Source organism: Mus musculus, chromosome 14 (assembly GCF_000001635.26).
Source record: "Mus musculus strain C57BL/6J chromosome 14, GRCm38.p6 C57BL/6J".
NCBI lineage: Eukaryota > Metazoa > Chordata > Mammalia > Rodentia > Muridae > Mus > Mus musculus.
This window is the reverse complement of record NC_000080.6, coordinates 48,445,329-48,461,983: the sequence shown is the minus strand read 5'-3', so window position 1 is coordinate 48,461,983 and position 16,655 is coordinate 48,445,329. Positions and strand designations below refer to the sequence as shown.

Genomic DNA, 16,655 nt, shown 5'->3' with positions numbered 1-16,655 from the left:
ATTATTACCTAATTAAAAGCCCCACTGTTGGGCTAGAGATGGCTCAGTGGTTAAGAGAACTGGATGTTCATCCAAAGGAAATGGTTTGATTCCCAGAACCCATATGACAGCTAACAACTTATAACTCCAGTTCCAGGGCACCCAACACACTCTTCTGGCCTCCACAGGCACTGTATGCATGGGGTGCACAGACATTTGTGCAGGAAAACCGCTCCCAGACACACCCCTCACACACATACACACAAACACTCACACACTCACACCGGCATACATGTACACAAAGACACACCCACACCCCACACACTCACTCACACACACTTACATATACACTCAAACACTCACACTTGCACACATGTACACATAGACACCATCACACCACACACACACTTACATACATACATTTACACTCACACTTGCACACATAGACACACACCACACACTCACTCACTCACACTCACACACTCACACTTGCACACATGTACACATAGATACCACCACACACCCCTACACTCACTCACACACACAAACACTCACACTTGCACACATGCACACACAGACACACCTACACACAGTTCCATCGTGTTTCCACTTGGCAATCCATAAACCCTATCTCAACTTTACTTTCATTTTCTTGAACAAACATGTGTAAGTCATCTTTCCAAAAAGGAAATACAGTTAATAATGTGATAAGTTAGGATCCTGACATTAAAATCTAGTAAAAACTAAAGGGCATACAAAAATGTCTGACAAGTTCATAGTACTTGATCACACCAACAGCACACAGGAGGGAGGGCGTTCGAGGGAGATCATAGACTCATTAAGATACTGAAAACAGTCTAAAGGCACAATTTTCCAGTTTAATTTAACACTATGTGAGGAGATAACTATAGTATTTATTAATCAAGTTTTTTATAATGTGAAGTCAAAGAATTACTTCAAATAAACAATACATTTTTAGAATTTACTGTGACTTACAAAAAGGTGTAACCTGATGAGCCGTATAGAAATCACATACTTTTGACACCACTGCTGTGATCATTTAAATAAAACAACCACTATGTTGTAAAGGGTAGCCACGCATCAGCATCAGTAACCAAAACTAAGTTTTTATACTACTGAAGAGGTATACTTAATTCTAAGGTGTCATACCAGTAGAGAAAAGCAAAAATACCAACAACTTAACGTATCAGATTCAAGTCACTGAAGTACGTTTTGTTTTATTTTTATTGTAGTTGTGTTTGAACACAGGGTTATAGATACAGTGGTCAAGTGAGTCACCACTGAGCTGTATGTCCAGCCTTCTTTGAGTTTTATTTTTGAGAGAGAGACAGAGAGACAGAGAGGGAGAGACAGAGACAGAAACAGAGAGACTGTGTGTGTGTGTGTGTGTGTGTGTGTGTGTGTGTGTGTGTGTGTGTGTGTGTGTGTTTTACTGAGGATTGAAGCCAGTGGCCTTGAACATACTGAGCTATATCCCAGGCCTCTGTAACTTGGCCTTGAATTTGCTGTATTTCTATCCTATTCTCCTGAATAGCTCGGATTATATATAGGCCTGTACTGTCAGGCCCAGTTTGTTTTATTTTTTGTAAACATATTCTATGTATAAACATATTATGTGATATATTTGTAGTAGATGAATCTTCTTGATTTTTTGGGGGGGGCAGGTTATCTCTAAAATCACGTGGTTTACAGCCAAACACTAGGCAGAAAGAGATACCAAATTGGATGTCTCCATCAGGTCCGTCCCTTTGGATTTCGGGGAACCCTGTGGAAGAGGGAGAGGAAGAATTGTAGGAGCCAGAGGGGTCAAGGACACCAGGAGAACAGGGTCCACAGATGTCAACAAAGCAGGGCTCATAGGGGCTCACAGAGTCTGCATGGCTCGTAGCTAGGTCCTCTGCATACGTTATGGTTGTTAGCTGGTTGTTGTTGTGGGACTCCTGAGAGTAGGAGTCAGGGTTGCTCTGACTCTTCTGCCTGCTCTTGGGACCCTTCTCCTCCTACTGGGTTACCTCATGCGGCCTGATATGAGGGTTTGGGCTTAGTTTTATTATATCTGGATATGCAGTGTTCAGCTGATATCCCTGGGAGGCCTGCTCTTTTCTAAAGGGAAACAGAGGAGGAGGAGATTGGGGACGGGGATGGGAGAGTGCAGGCAGGGAGCTGTGGTTGGGATGTATTGAAAACAACAACAACAACAACAAAATCATGTGGTTCACAGTTTAGGCAAATGCAGTGCTCTGTCCGACGCAGACAGACCTATGGAGACAGTACGGGAAGGATGTCAAGTCTTTTCAATCCCACTGAGTAACTCTCAGTGAAGATTCACTCCACTGAAGGAGAGCGGCTGCGAGGGCTTTAAGAAAGTCCATCCTAACAAGCAAGGGCATCGTCATTCTCCAGTTAACACGGAACCACTTTCTTTTTGGTCCATAACATCCGTGAGACCTAGAGAGGGCTCCTGAGGAAGTTACTGACTGTGCAGTAGTTTTCTCGCGGACAGAACAGCATTCATCTGTTGACTCAATGGATAAATCAGGGGTTTCAATTCATAGCACTGACACAGACTTGCTATCGATGGATGGTAAAGTGCACCCTTCCTTTCCACTCCATGGTATTTGATTTTCATGTGTAGTCACATACTTGTCTAACCCTCAACCAGAAGGCAAACAACGGAAACCTGAAACTCGTTCCAAGCACACATTTGATATGCCTCCTAAAACTCATGAATCCATTTGACTTCAGTGATATCTACATAGCAGCAACCCCACATGGGACGCACTAGCTTTACTGACACTGAGCGCTCCTACTTCAGGGAAGTGGAAGCGGAAGCAGGCAGGGAGCAGCGGCATAGGCACACTACCGGCTACTAAATTACTACAGTGTCACTTCCTAACAAGAAAGTCACAGTGGATCAGAGGAAGGAAGTATGCTAACGCAGGCTAGATCAACTGCACACCCCACCCCCTCTCTGTGCGTCGGTCTGTCTGTCTTTGGTTTTGGTTTTCTGAGATGGGATTTCTCTGACTGTCCTGAAATTTACTCTGTAGACCAGGCTGGCCTCAAACTCAGAGATCAGCCTGCCTCTCTGCCTCTGCCTCTGCCTCTGCTTCTGCCTCCAGAGTGCTGGGATTAAAGGCATGTGCCACCACTGCCCACGACACGTATCATTCTTATCCTCCCGTAGTCTTATCTTTCCAGGCTTTAGTCATGAAAATGACGTGAAGGTTTCCCTCTGGCTCATTCACATAATCAACGTCCTGGTTTGTCATCTCTCCAGGCTGTGTGGAGAATGGTCAGACTAGCATTTTCAGGGAAGGAAAACCCAAGCCCTGCTACACACCTTTCGTTTGCTGTCAGTCAGCATTCCTGTAGCAAATGATCTCTGAGCATCAAGTGTGTCTCGCTCTAGGCAGCCGAGAGCAGGGGATCCAAACCTTTATACTGCCAGGTTCAGACCCGGTGAACAAAAAGCAGCAACTGAGGACCGTGTATATTCAGGTTTTCTCTCTTCAGCCACTACCACTAGGCCTCAAAAATGATAATCTTCCCATCTCTAATAACTTTGAAAGTAAGTCCTTATCCCATATTTTATAAAAAATGTGTTGCCACTTCTGAGAAAAAAAAAATCATACCAAGGTTACTTTCACTTCCTGAGCCAATCAGGACTACTGTTTTTGCCTGTAATAACTATCGATGCTTTTAAAGGAAAACTGCCACGTGTTATTCATGATTAAAAACCATAGAAAAGTGGGGGGAAATTTTAAAGTCTTCAGAAAGAAAAAAAAAATGACATAGCACAACTAAAACAGAAGGAATCAGATCATGAACAGTTTCCATGAATAAATGTAATCAATCAATCAATTTCTGTGAGAATTGAGGTCTACAGGCCAGCCAGCACCATGGTTCCGCAGGTAAAGCCTCTTGCAGACAAACCTCAAGAGCCAAGACGTCCATGTTGAAGGGAAGGAAGCAACTCCCTCAAGCTGTTCCCTGACCTCCAGAGGTGCACTGCGGCGTGCACATGCCTCCTCAACCCCCATAAAATGTTTAGTCAAAAAAGATTAACCTGAGTCTAGCTATATAATAAAACTACAAAGTCTAAAACATTTTATTTCATTGTCCCTCACTATCTCGTACCTAAACAACCTAGACAGCAGCCCTGGACGACTCTGTAGCGTCCCACTGTCTCCCGTATGCCAGGAGTTTGCACAATGAGAGCAATGCCTGCTGAGGTGCCGCCTACTTCAAAAAGTGGCCCGCTCACAGACCACGTGAGTTCAAACACACAGCACCTGGAAACGAGCTTGTGTTCAGCAGTTGAACTGAAACTGCCTCCAAGTATATCCCAGCACATTACTGTCAAAGGCACAGACCAGGGCTTCTATCTCAACACCCGAAGTCCTTCTAACCGAACACTCGGAAGATGTGGAAGATGTGGCCTCATACCCACACTAACTGACACGTTGCAAGTGCAGGAAGTAAGCACAAAGCACCCAAATAATTAAAATCCACACATTGAGGGTATTAAGCTACTTTCATCACCAACGCTAACAAACTCGGAAAACAGGAAACTGATGTAAGTCCCTGAATCAGCTGAAGTTATGAAATGCATTTTAATATTCAACTCGCTAAGGTCATCATCTATCTCTGTGAGTCTGAAAAGCTGCAAGTCTGTGTGAGTTACAAGTTATCGTTTTATTTGTAATTTTAAGAAATATGTGCATTTATTAGTTACCGGCCAGTAATAACTGATGACTAGTTCCAGTAGCAAGGATCTCGGCAGGAAACAGATTTAGCAATTTAAATGTTTTATAAGTTTTTGTAATTGAGGAAACTTTTCATAATCTGACATTTGTTAAAACCACTTATTAGAAATTATGCAGCACAGTAGCTGTGGAAATATGAGCTAGCTTCACAATTATAAAGTCAGCCTCTGCAGCCCTTCCCTATTGTACAGAGTGGCATAAGCCCCACGGCGGCCTATCAGCTAACTGGCAGGCAGGGGGCTGCTCTATTCAAAGTGAGAGATACAAGCTGCAGGGCAAAAACCTGGCAGCTCCCATCTGACCCCACAATCCCCTACTGGTGACAGCTCCAAGCTCCATGGCAAATTAGGCCTTCTCATATTACAATTGGAGAAGACAGATTCCATTAGCAGTATCTGAAATTGAGTGGAGAGCTGCGCTGTTATCAGACTTGACTCATAAGCACTGCTATTAATCAGAGCTATGATAGCATTTATATATTTCAAGCTATCTGCTGCCGCTGTGATATTCTGCTACAAAGGGTTGATGGGACTTAGGGAAGTGAACAATAGCGCTTTCTGGGAAAAGCAGAGTAAATCAAGAAAGTCTATGACTTCCGCGCATTCTGAAGGGATTGCGGTTTACATAAATTTTCTCCCAATTGGAGACTGAGCTCTTCCTCATCTTACACATGGGATTTAGTTGTCACTCAATGGTAACAGCTGTGAAAAGGTGAAGCGGCCCACCGCTCGGAATATTGCCTTCGCTTTTAAAGCAATTAACCCATGAACAGGAGGATACCTGGTGATATCAAAGGGATTAGGCCAGGCAGTGCATTATTAACATCTCCTTGAACTAATTCTAACTCTGACTAGCTGTCAGAAAAGACTCTACAGTCTTAAAAGAGTTTTGGCCTGCTTTTCTCCCTTCAAAATGAAGCACTGCTATTTGAGCCTAATATGTCCCTCAACTTATAAGAAAATGCAAATGAACTGGGCTCCTAATATGCTTAACCAGCCAAAGTCAATGCAATTTTAATACAAGTATGAGAAAAATATATGATCAATTAACCAGGGATGAAGACAGATATTCCCCTGAAAGGAAATGAATGCTCTGGTACTCCCATTCTGCCCAAGTGCGGAAGCTTGGTGATGTCTTGTTACTTATGCATAGATACTTCTGAAATTAGGAAGCGCGGCACATCCCCTCTATGGCAATAATCTAAAACAGTCTTTGAGTTGGAAAATCCAAATGTCCCTTAAGCAGGAGATTCTGCATTCTCCAAGGTATGGTCTTTTCGTTTTCTATTCTTTACTGAATGGCGTCTTAATAGAAGCTGTAAGAATAGCAGATACACTGCTTAGAATCAAGCACTTTCTAAAACTATAATCAAATTAATTTCAGCAGCGAATTAGTGCTTAGAAATAGACAATATAAAAATATGGCAAAATTCCATGCATAAAATATGGACGTAAAATAACCTGTCTGGAGATACTCAACTATTACTGCTATAATTTGATGATAATTTCTTTGTAGTTCCAACATACCACTGATTATTAATACATATATAAGTCCACATAACATATTCTACACTAAGAGATCTGATTTCTTACCACACAGTGCTTATGGTCTTGGTGAATTTTTTTTTTTTTTTTATAAATTTCCAGAACAGGGACTTTTATAGAATGTCTGAAAGTATGCTGATTTAATGGATGGTTTATCTTAGAATGTTGTTATAAAAAACTAGAAGTATTTTACTTTCATTTCTCACTGGGTGCTCTATAACCACCAGGGCAGGCATTTGTCTGCAGTTCCATCTGGCTACTAACAGTTGGAAACCACCACCACCATCATCATCACCACCACCACCATCGCTATCATCTTCATTGGCTGACTTACAAGGCTACTGAGAATCTGTTTCTTACCTTTTACCTCCCCACACAAATGACAGAAGTTCTCTGACAGGAGACTATAAACAGCTAAAGCTTCCGGAGGTACAGCATGTTTGCACACCACTGTCTGTGTGCTTCCTTCTCTTTAAACGATAGAGAGCAGCATATAGGAAATGTATTTGTCATAGACGCTGGACGATGATGGCCTTAGCCCTCTTCCTGGTTCACTACATAGCATTAGTTTGATGTTTCCTGGCAAATAACTTTGAAATTCAAATAGTAAGTAAAGTTAGGTGGCATTCATATTTGTGATTAAATTATTATAACTTTAAAAAAGTCACATATAGCATCTATGAATTACAAATAGGATACTTTAAATTACATTCCACCACATTTAAAAATGATTTACCTCGGTGGGCTTAAAAGAAAAATCCCTGTTCTTTTAAAACACTAACTTAATTACATAGTGTTAATATAAAGATATAAGGATGAACTGCGTATTAGTTCATTAAAATGAAAGATTAAGTCCCTCTAACAAAATGCCCACTTTAGCATGCCCCAAAGGGCACGCTGCTCACAGAGTTGCCACACTGTTACCATTTCTAATCCCATGCACTACTTTAGTGTGCTATTTTACTCATGTGCTTCAACATCAGAGCAAATCAGTACAAATGAGGTCCTGCCAGCCGTTAGCAAGACTGACAAAAAGTGAAGTGTTAATGATATCTTAGGGCTTTTAAAGGCAAAAGAAGGATGCAAAAAAAGCAAAGATTACATAGTAATTGGAAACAACGAATAAATTGTTCTTTCAAGCTAAGCCATGTTTACTGAAAAAAAAAATGGAGCCTTTTACATCAACACATTTAAACAGAAATTTGCTTTTGAAACACACTCTTTGTTTAAAAGGTACAGAAGGTCTTTCTGTCCACCCCAAGAGCTAAATATAGTGAATGCTACGTGAACAATTACCTGAAAAAAAAAAAAAACCTAAACCTGTTAAAAGAATTAATTTACTGCACACCAGTCAGCACAAACTCACACGTAGAGAAATTCTCTCCTAAGTACTGGGGGGAAGAAAGAGGCAAACTGCTTCCTGGATCAAAACCCTTCAATATTCACCAAGGAAACGGAAAGAGGATTCTGTCTGTAAATGAGTAAAGTAGTGAAATGTCCCCTAACAGCTTCTGGGGAGGAGGGAGCCTGTAAAGGACATATGTACTGTGTGTCAGGACTGTCGTGGCTGCACAGAACCTCTCCTGCTGCCAGGTTTATGCTCGCAGAAGAAAGGCTTCTGAGGTTAAGTTCAGGTCATACAACAAATGAAATTGTAACAAGCCAGCTGACATTGTATGATGTCTTCTTCCACTCAATCAATAGGCTACTGTTAGTCCTATTACCATAGAGATGGCTTCTCCTTTCTGAAGGGTGTCTATTGTTTGACAAAACAGATTTGCCACTTGAACTGGGTTGTTCCCAAAGGACTTGTACCTTGTCAGTTATTTGTATTCCAAATAATGAAGTATTTTCCTATTAAAGTGTATTCGAGCAATGATGCTGTTAGATTCTTTTTCAGGGAGACACCAACTTTTCTCAAGTCCTATGTTTGTGGAGCTGCTTAGAGAGCCAGCTGCGTAGTATCAGACTCCTGATTTAAAATGTCAGCAAGTGGAAGGATTCGTGGACGATGCTGTGTATGAAACCACAGAGTTAGAGTCACATGGCGAGCTGCTCATCCTCCACTCAGATGCTCAAGCACAGGAAGCAGGAAAAGCTATTTTTAACCTGGGCAAGTAAAGGGAAATTATTGTCCAAAGCTATTTGGATTAAGAGGTTTTTATATATGATTTTTTAAAAATAGTGGCTTCCTGTGGAATGGCATCAATCATATGTGAGAAAATATGAAGTTTTAGAGCACCAACTGCCTTACTTGCCTCAGAGCATGCATGCGCGCGCACGCGCGCGCACACACACACACACACACACGCACAAAAATTCATAGTATTGAAGTGTATCTTAAAAGTTCCTTGTGAAAATTAGTAACTCAATGTCTTCAACATTGAATAGGTTAAATTTCAAATTACAACTCAAATATTTAAAAGAAAAAAAAACATCAATATTCCTCTCAATGAACACACTCGTAGGTACTTAGTCATAGAAGACTCAGAAAAAAATAGTTTTAATCAAACTTATTCCAAGTTTTTAGAAAAAAATATTCATAGCACTAAACAACCCAGGCAGAACCCTTATTTCACACACTGCTTGCTAAAGGACTATCAGTGAAAATGTAAGATTAAATGCAGACAGGTCGAGGGTACGAATAACATGTAGTAAATTACCAAAACTGTAAGAGTTGATCTGAACCCTTTCTATGTTAGTACATAATGATTCACTTCAATAAAAAATTCAAAAAATTTTAAAAAATTTAAAAATCCTAGCTGCCAAAATTATCAGTGAAACTGGGTTCTACTCAAGCTATACTACATTTAGATTATTATTATTATTATTATTATTATTATTATTATTATTAGTAGTAGTAGTAGTAGTAGTAGTAGTAGTAGTAATGTATTTAAGAAAGCTTACGAAAGCTTTTGGAAGCAGGATTCCCCCCCCACCACCACCATTTTCCACAAAATACAATTTGTAATTTTTCTGTATCATCCTCTTAGGAAACGTGTTTAGGCTAAGTTAAGAATGGAGACACAAACAGAGAAGGCAAATGAGTTCACCAATATTCTAAAGCAGTAACCAATCTGTTAAAAGCATAGTGGCTTCCAACTATGATCGGCTCCATCGAAGAAGTCAGCAGGATCCCTCCCCGAGGGCTACAGTGGGTCAATGCGAAACCTCACTAAAACCATACCCCAAATGTGATTTTCTTGGTTAACAGCCTCATTTCCAAAGCATGCAGTTACGTTCATATTTATCATATAATTGGGTATCAGGCCCAGCCTGAGAGGCAGCTGCCGGTCAGCTGCATGGTGAGTAATTAGGTGAACTGACCACTTCTAAGACAAGCTTGGTGTTGCTGAGTCAGCCCACCCTCATCTGTGTAAAATGACAAACCTCATTAGTTCTGCCTAACCAGAGAAGTGTGACAATGAACAGGTGACACGCTCACCCCACTGTACAAAGCAGAGCCAACCCCGTACATCTGAGGGGTAAGGAGGCGAAATCACGTGACCGAGGGACGCCACCTAAGCAGCCACAGATTTTACTACTGTCTGAAGCTGGCCATGTGGAACCCGCAACGCTTAATTTCTCAAAGTTAACTAATCAGCCACTTTACCTGAAAACGGTGTAGAAGAGGAGCGAGGCGGCTACCGCCCCGAATAAGCCACAGAGGAGATTGACGCGGTAGGCGACGGAGCCAAATGGAAAGAGGGTGATTGTCAGGCTAGCCAACAGTGTGAACAACGGATAGCCCGGGGGATGGGCGACCTATGGAAAAATAAGCAACAGTTAGATGCTCTCATCAAAAAAGATGTGACACACTGGCTTTAACTGAAAAGCAGCCCTTTTTTTCCGGGCAAGCAAGAAGACTATGTGGGGATGCCTAAATGTCTCAATAGTGGCAGTGGCTCCCTACTGTAATCTCTGTTAATAAGGTTTTTTTTTTTTTTTCTTTTCTTTTTTAAAGGGACCTGGCCTGTATATCCTATGGTACCTTATCTAAAGAAAGGATGACATATTCCACTGTCAGACCTTAAGCAGTTTGTGCTCCAGGTTCACAGTATATTCAGGTCATTTAAAAGGTGACTAAGCAGGCGGGTCCTGAAATATCATCTTGGTAGAGTTTAAAGACCACACTGCTCCGGGATTACCACCACGCTGACAGTCATAAGGTCTTGACTAAAGGGATCACACACTATAATAAAGTTTATTAAATAATAAACTTATTAAAATGGTTAACCCGATTTATTTTCCACAGCTTATATAAAATTTGGGGTGATAATAAGCCAGCTACTGTATATATAGTAAAGGCTTTGCTTTATAATTTCAGCTAATTGGATTTAAAACTTAAAGTAAATTGTCACGTACTGTACTTATAAGTTACTAAAAAGTAGGGCTTGAAAATAAATTAATCTACTTTATTCCACGCTTAATTAAACTTTCTTAATTCCTAAAACTGTTAATGAGAGCATTGATTAAACAATAAAACTAATACTCACTCCAAGCTCATGTGCGGCTGTGATCAGTTCCCCTGCGAAAAAATAATGTAAAACCAATAATTACTATTACAGAATGACACTCCTCCAAAGTTTTCAAAATCCGGGTGCTTGCGTTAGGGTTTTGCATTAATTTGACTGGATAAAACTGTAAATCTGGAGGGATTTAACAGCATGGAATGCTCCAACAGGGCTTCCCCCATAGGTCTTACTAACCATCTTCCATAGTTTTAAATAACCGGTCAGGAGCAATCCAGGTGAGTTCTCATATTAAAAACAAAACAAAACATTTTCTTTCCTGAAAGTTGTACTTACTTGCAAATATACAAACACGTTTACAGAGCATGAATATGACACTCTGTCTCTCAAAGAACTTATAAAGATGCAATCATAAAGCTATGTGTGCTCTGTTATCTTAGTACTTTGGAGGCAGAGGCAGGAGGATTACCATAAATCCAAGGCCAGCGTGCTCAACCTGGTGAGACTGCCCCTCCTACAACAACAACAACATTCAGCTGTCTGACATAAAACATGTGAAGAGGTTTGAGTTTTAGACACTGTCAGAAGTGTCCTGTTACCCAATGCTGGCACTTGGATAACTGTTTACATTAAGTTAGTTATCTTTAAACAATCTGTATTGTTTTTGGAAAGCTCTCCCAGAATATATTGCTTTAAACTAGCAAGCCATCCCACCCTTTCTTTGTATGGGGCTCCTCAGTGCTAATGGTCCTTTCCAAGCTCACAGCACAGTAAGCAAGCCAGTGTCTCTGCTCCTGGAATTCAGTAGAACACTCCTTTTGACACCCCTCTACACAGCAGCACAGTGAAACGTTAGTCCATAATAGTGAGTTGTGGTACTACTGCTTATAGGAAAAGCACTTGCGTTCATTTTCTATTTCTTGACAGATATCAATATTCTGCCTTTAATTTCTACTGTCCTAGTTACACAAGTAGACCTCCACCTTACCTGGCCTGGGCTTATCTACTGTAACATATCTTTTGTTCCAAAACTATTCTTAACTACAGCATCCTTCCTCCAATGTATACAAATCCAAGAAGCTGAATCCTAGCCCTAGTCTATACTTTCAACGGCTGCTGCTCAGATATCTTAGCAAGAGTAAGGGCTTCTCAGGTCAGGCCTAATGGCTTCAAGGTCCCTTTGGCAGCCTTGTTTCTATACAACCTATGCTTCCTGGATACCAGTATTCCACTAGGATGGTCCTTTATTCACACACACACACACACACACACACACACAAACACACACACACGCATGCACGCACGCACGCACGCACGCACGCACACACACATACACATACACCATCTCTCATCTTCTCACCCTGAAATATTTTGTAATTTTCTTCCCTAAATCTTTCAAGGTCCAATTCATCTACCACTTCTGAGTAACACCTTTCCTCACACAGCTCCAGCCCCGGCATTATTATCTTCTCTTCCACAGAACCTGTTCAACTATTTAGCACTTTCCTATATGGGATTATATTCCAGCTGGCTGTTTTCATTTCTCTCTCACTAAGTTTAAAAACATCATTATATCCATTTCAGGATCCCACCAAGAAAACACCAGCAGTCTCTTTGAGCACCCACAAAGAATCAAACACAAATGCTCTGCGATTGGAGGGTGGTGATGGCATACCACATGGCCATCATTACCACTTACAAACCCCCTAAGGTCAATCAGACACATGCTGCTTATGTAAACCAATTACTGACATTGGCACCTCAGAAACTGGAGAACTTTTTGTGTCCTGAACATCTTTCAGAGGAATTGCTTATAGTCTAAAAATGCTCAAAACTGTTCCTTGCATAATTACTGAGAGGCAGCGATCCTACAATTTTACTCCATGACTTTGCTCAAGTTTTTGCTCTTATCTGAGAGACCAAGCATATCATAAGTTCAAGGTCTCCATTCTCTTCCATTCAGAATGTATTCAAACTACACTTTAATTTTGACACCCTTCCCTAACTGCTTTTACACACACACACACACACACACACACACACACACACACACACACACACACACACCTGTACTTTCTGCAAAGTCCATCAATTCTTGGCAATGTTCAATCTAAACAAAAATATGCTACTGTTCCAAATCTGTGTCTTCCTGGTCAAGAGCAAAGGGAAAGTTCTTAAAGTGAATATGAAAAAAAAAGAAGGTAACAGAAATACTAACATAAACTCATGGCCTCCTGAGTTTGGTGGGCTTTCCTCAGTTAAGTTAAAGGGCTGCGAGTATCAGAACAGAACTTCCTGAAGATCTTCTAACATTACCACTCAAACCTGTGGGGCAGTTCTGAGGTATATTCGGGTTTGAAGACACACAACTTTGTTGTCCCAAATGCAAATTAGAAGCAAGCCCAGAGCTGTCTGTAGATGCTTCAAGTGTGCATATGTTTAATATGGCCATATATCATCCATTAGAATAACTATACTTAATACATATAAACCCATCTGTAAGTTAGTTCTTTCAAGGATCATGAGAATTGTTCATGAATATGAATGTCTACTAGTGCAAAAAATAATTTTGGCAGTGCCCCACAATGTGATATATATCTATAGAGGAAAACTTAACACTTATCAGAAAAAAATGCATATTTTATTTGGTTTTGAGATGTATTCTGTTTATTGACAGAATATATATTCATAAGTATTCAAGTACATCACAGAAACAATATGGTCGAAAGTAACCTTAAACAAAATGTCCACACTGGCACATAGTTGCAAAGAACTCACTGATGGTTCCTGAAAATGACCATGAAATATCAGAAGCAAGCGCTACTTAGCATACAGTAAACAAAGCAGAACATATCAGAAGTCTGGTAAATCAGATAACACACAACTTTATTCTTTTGGTAACACATGAAATACAGAATTTAAAAAGGCAACAACTTCAAATTTATTTTCACTATGTGTGATGGATGGATAATTTAACAATGCCACCAAACTCTTTCGCATACGCATTAAGAAGACTGTTCCAGCATCAATCTGTAAGTCCTTCTCAGAAGACCCTCACTCACTGTGACTTTGCATGTAGGTTAGCCTTTTCTCATCTACAAAGATATATTACCTACCTTCTAGGACAGCTGGGAGGGTAAAACTCCATAAAAGGCACTTGGAACAATGAGTGCTGTACAGTAAATGCAATGTTATTCTTCTTATCCTGTATTTGTGGCTCAAATAAATTGTTTGATACTTTTTAATGGGTACAGAGCTATGTAACCTCTAAACTCTCCTTTATCAAATCCCTTGCTACCCTAAAACTCCTTCATTTTTTAACATTAATCTTAGGAAATTGGTAACTCCATTCCCAGCTATGCTAATGAAACACCACCCCCACTAAGTGTTCAGTGGAACCGGGAAGAGATGACCTGAAAATGGAGATGGAGGCTTCTCTCCGTGGCAGGCAATCTTGAAGACAGTCCTGGTAATCCCCATCTCAGGGCTTTCTTGCCGTGTAATCCTCTCCCCTTTGAACTGGTCTAGATTTACCGACTCTCTCCAATAAAACAGGGCAGTGGCATATCACTTCCAGGATTAGGTCTCAAAAATGACAGAGGTGACAGAATGCTCTCTTGCTTTTGACAGGAATCAGCTATTTTATGAAGAGAGCCACATGGGATATAGGGCTAGACTTAAGTTTGGAAGTAGATACTCCCTAAACAGGGTCCTGAGAAGTTGCAACCCTGGCCCCCACCTTGTCTTGTGTTAGTGAATCCGGCTAAACTGCACCTAGAGATACTGATCCACAGACAGATGATAAATGCTCCCCCCTGCAGCCACCAAATCCGGGTGAACTTGTCAGGTAGTGAAATTATAAACAGCTCATGGGCTCTTCAGGAAACGGTTTGACTGTTCCATTACAGAACCATTCTGAAAACACGGCTGATTATTATGAGAAATTATTGATCACTTTATCTGGCTGTAAAAACCAAACCAAACCAGGGACTTGTTTCTAGACTCAGATATGTGAAAAGTATGCCCTAGCTTAATCTGTGTGAAACCTGTCTTTCATTTTCACAGGAAGAGGGGTGCTTTCAGTTGCATTCCCTTTTATGAGTTCCCCTCTAAATTTTCTGCATGGCTGGTTCCTTAATATTCAGGTTCTAACTAATACACCTCCAAGGTAGCCTTTCCTGACCTTCTGAGGAATCTACTCATTACCACTCCAACCACATTCTCCCTTAGTGCCTCCGTAACTCACCACTACTTAAAATGTAGTTTATTTAATAACCCGTTGTGTCGTCTCTAAACACAGTAGAACGCTCCATGCTATTTGTTAACTACTGTCAATCTTTTTTTGTCTGTGACACTGTAAGGGCACGACAGGTGATACAGGTAACAACGATCCGGGCAAAGTGGACAGTGGTTAAATTTCATCGGCTGAGCAGCTCGAGAACACAGAGACCAAGATCCAGAACCGGAAAGAGAACTGGTTCTGGAATTCAGAACCGTGCACGGAGCTCCAGCGAGGGGACGCGGGGCCGGGACACCGAGGCGGCGGCACCCGGAGGCAGGGGGGCGGGGAGGAGGGCGGCCTGCGAGTACTTTACCCGAGTCTCCCCCAGGCAGCGAGCGGGGCAGCGTGAGGGTGAACACGGCAGCCACGGAGGCGAACACGGCCACGCTGCCGCGGAGGGCCCCGGAGCGCCACGGCCCCGCTCCGGCTGCCGGGCTCCCGCCGTCGCCATGGAGACCCATGGGCCCGGACGCGCGCAGCTCGCGGACCGTGACCCCTCGCAGCGGTGCGGACCTTCCCTGGCCGAGAGGCGCGCACAGCCCGCGCCGGCTTCCGGTCTAGCAGGGCCGAGCGCACCATACCTTCGCCCGCCAGGTCGGGGAGGAGGAGATGGCGGGCGCACTCCGGCACGGCTTAGGAGTCTTCTGGGGGTCACTGCGCGTGGTACTGTGTCTGCGTCAGTGTGCTTTGAAGTAACGAATCACAAGGGAGCATAATTCCCAACGACATCAATCATGGGCCAGGCCTACTCGCACTATGCAGTCTCTCTCCCCCTTTCCGCACTGACTTGGTCCGTTCCAAAAGAGACGGAAGTGGCGTGGATAACGGTGAGCCAGAAAGCGCTGCTCTGCCCCCTGTGGCGTGGGGTGGAACTGCATAAGAGAGCCCCCTAGAAACCCAACAAGGAAGGGTTCCAACCATGTAGTAAGCCACAAATACATTAATTGCTATTATATTTTTCAGTGGACTCATTGATCGCGGCTATGTATTTATAGAGCCTTGCCTCATTAAAATTAATGTAAATCCATATGCTAATTATTAATTCACTAATTTTAAGATATTAAAATGTGCTAATTAGCCTTTTTTTAACATGAGAACTCAGTAGGTGAGTTGAAATACTTGAGTTAACAAAATTAACTCTTCATGATAAGAGTGTCTCCTACTTAAATGAAGAAGAATGATTTTTGTTTTTTTGTTTTTTTTGCTCTAAAAGTGGAAAATGAAATCAAGAGCCCACATAAATAATGCAAATGGAATGTAGAAAGAGATGGGAGCTACTAGACAATACACAGCACACTGCTGAGAATTGAATCTAGGGCCTCATGCAGGCTAGGCTAGTAAACATTTTAAGCTTGCAGTTTGCATTATTTTAGCAATTATTCAGTCTGGGAAGGGAGCGGGCAACCTCCTTAGAATCTGTGTCAGAATACACGGGAAATGGGCAACATTCACAAATGTGCTATTTGCAGTCTGACAGGAACACTGTGTCCAGGCTGTGAAGTTGATAGGCAGTAATTGTGCCCACCTATCTTAGTCTTTTCCTGGTGTTTATAAAATGCTTTATCATCTGAGCTCCTGGGACACAGGG

General features: G+C 41.7%; 1 protein-coding gene across 9 annotated transcripts in view; it reads right to left on the bottom strand.

Moving 5' to 3' along the window:
- Window positions 1-15,861, bottom strand: part of Tmem260 (transmembrane protein 260) — a 114,061-nt gene extending 98,200 nt beyond the window's left edge. For 2 of the 9 annotated variants that reach the window (XM_030247753.1, XM_006518838.4), the window contains exons 1-4: window positions 15,381-15,591; window positions 10,810-10,841; window positions 9,927-10,078; window positions 6,674-6,903 (exon numbers count right to left, since the gene is read on the bottom strand). Coding sequence is in view for 3 of the 9 variants with exons in the window: in XM_011245017.3 (XP_011243319.1) it covers window positions 9,927-10,078; window positions 10,810-10,841; window positions 15,381-15,528 (332 nt within the window). In the remaining 6 variants the exon portion in view is untranslated. Of the gene's footprint in view, window positions 1-6,673; window positions 6,904-9,926; window positions 10,079-10,809; window positions 10,842-15,380 lie in introns of those variants that run through there. The other 7 variants (NR_132324.1, NM_172600.4, NM_001310584.1 and 4 more) reach the window with 6 other exon arrangements.
- Between the last annotated feature and the right edge of the window lie 794 nt (window positions 15,862-16,655).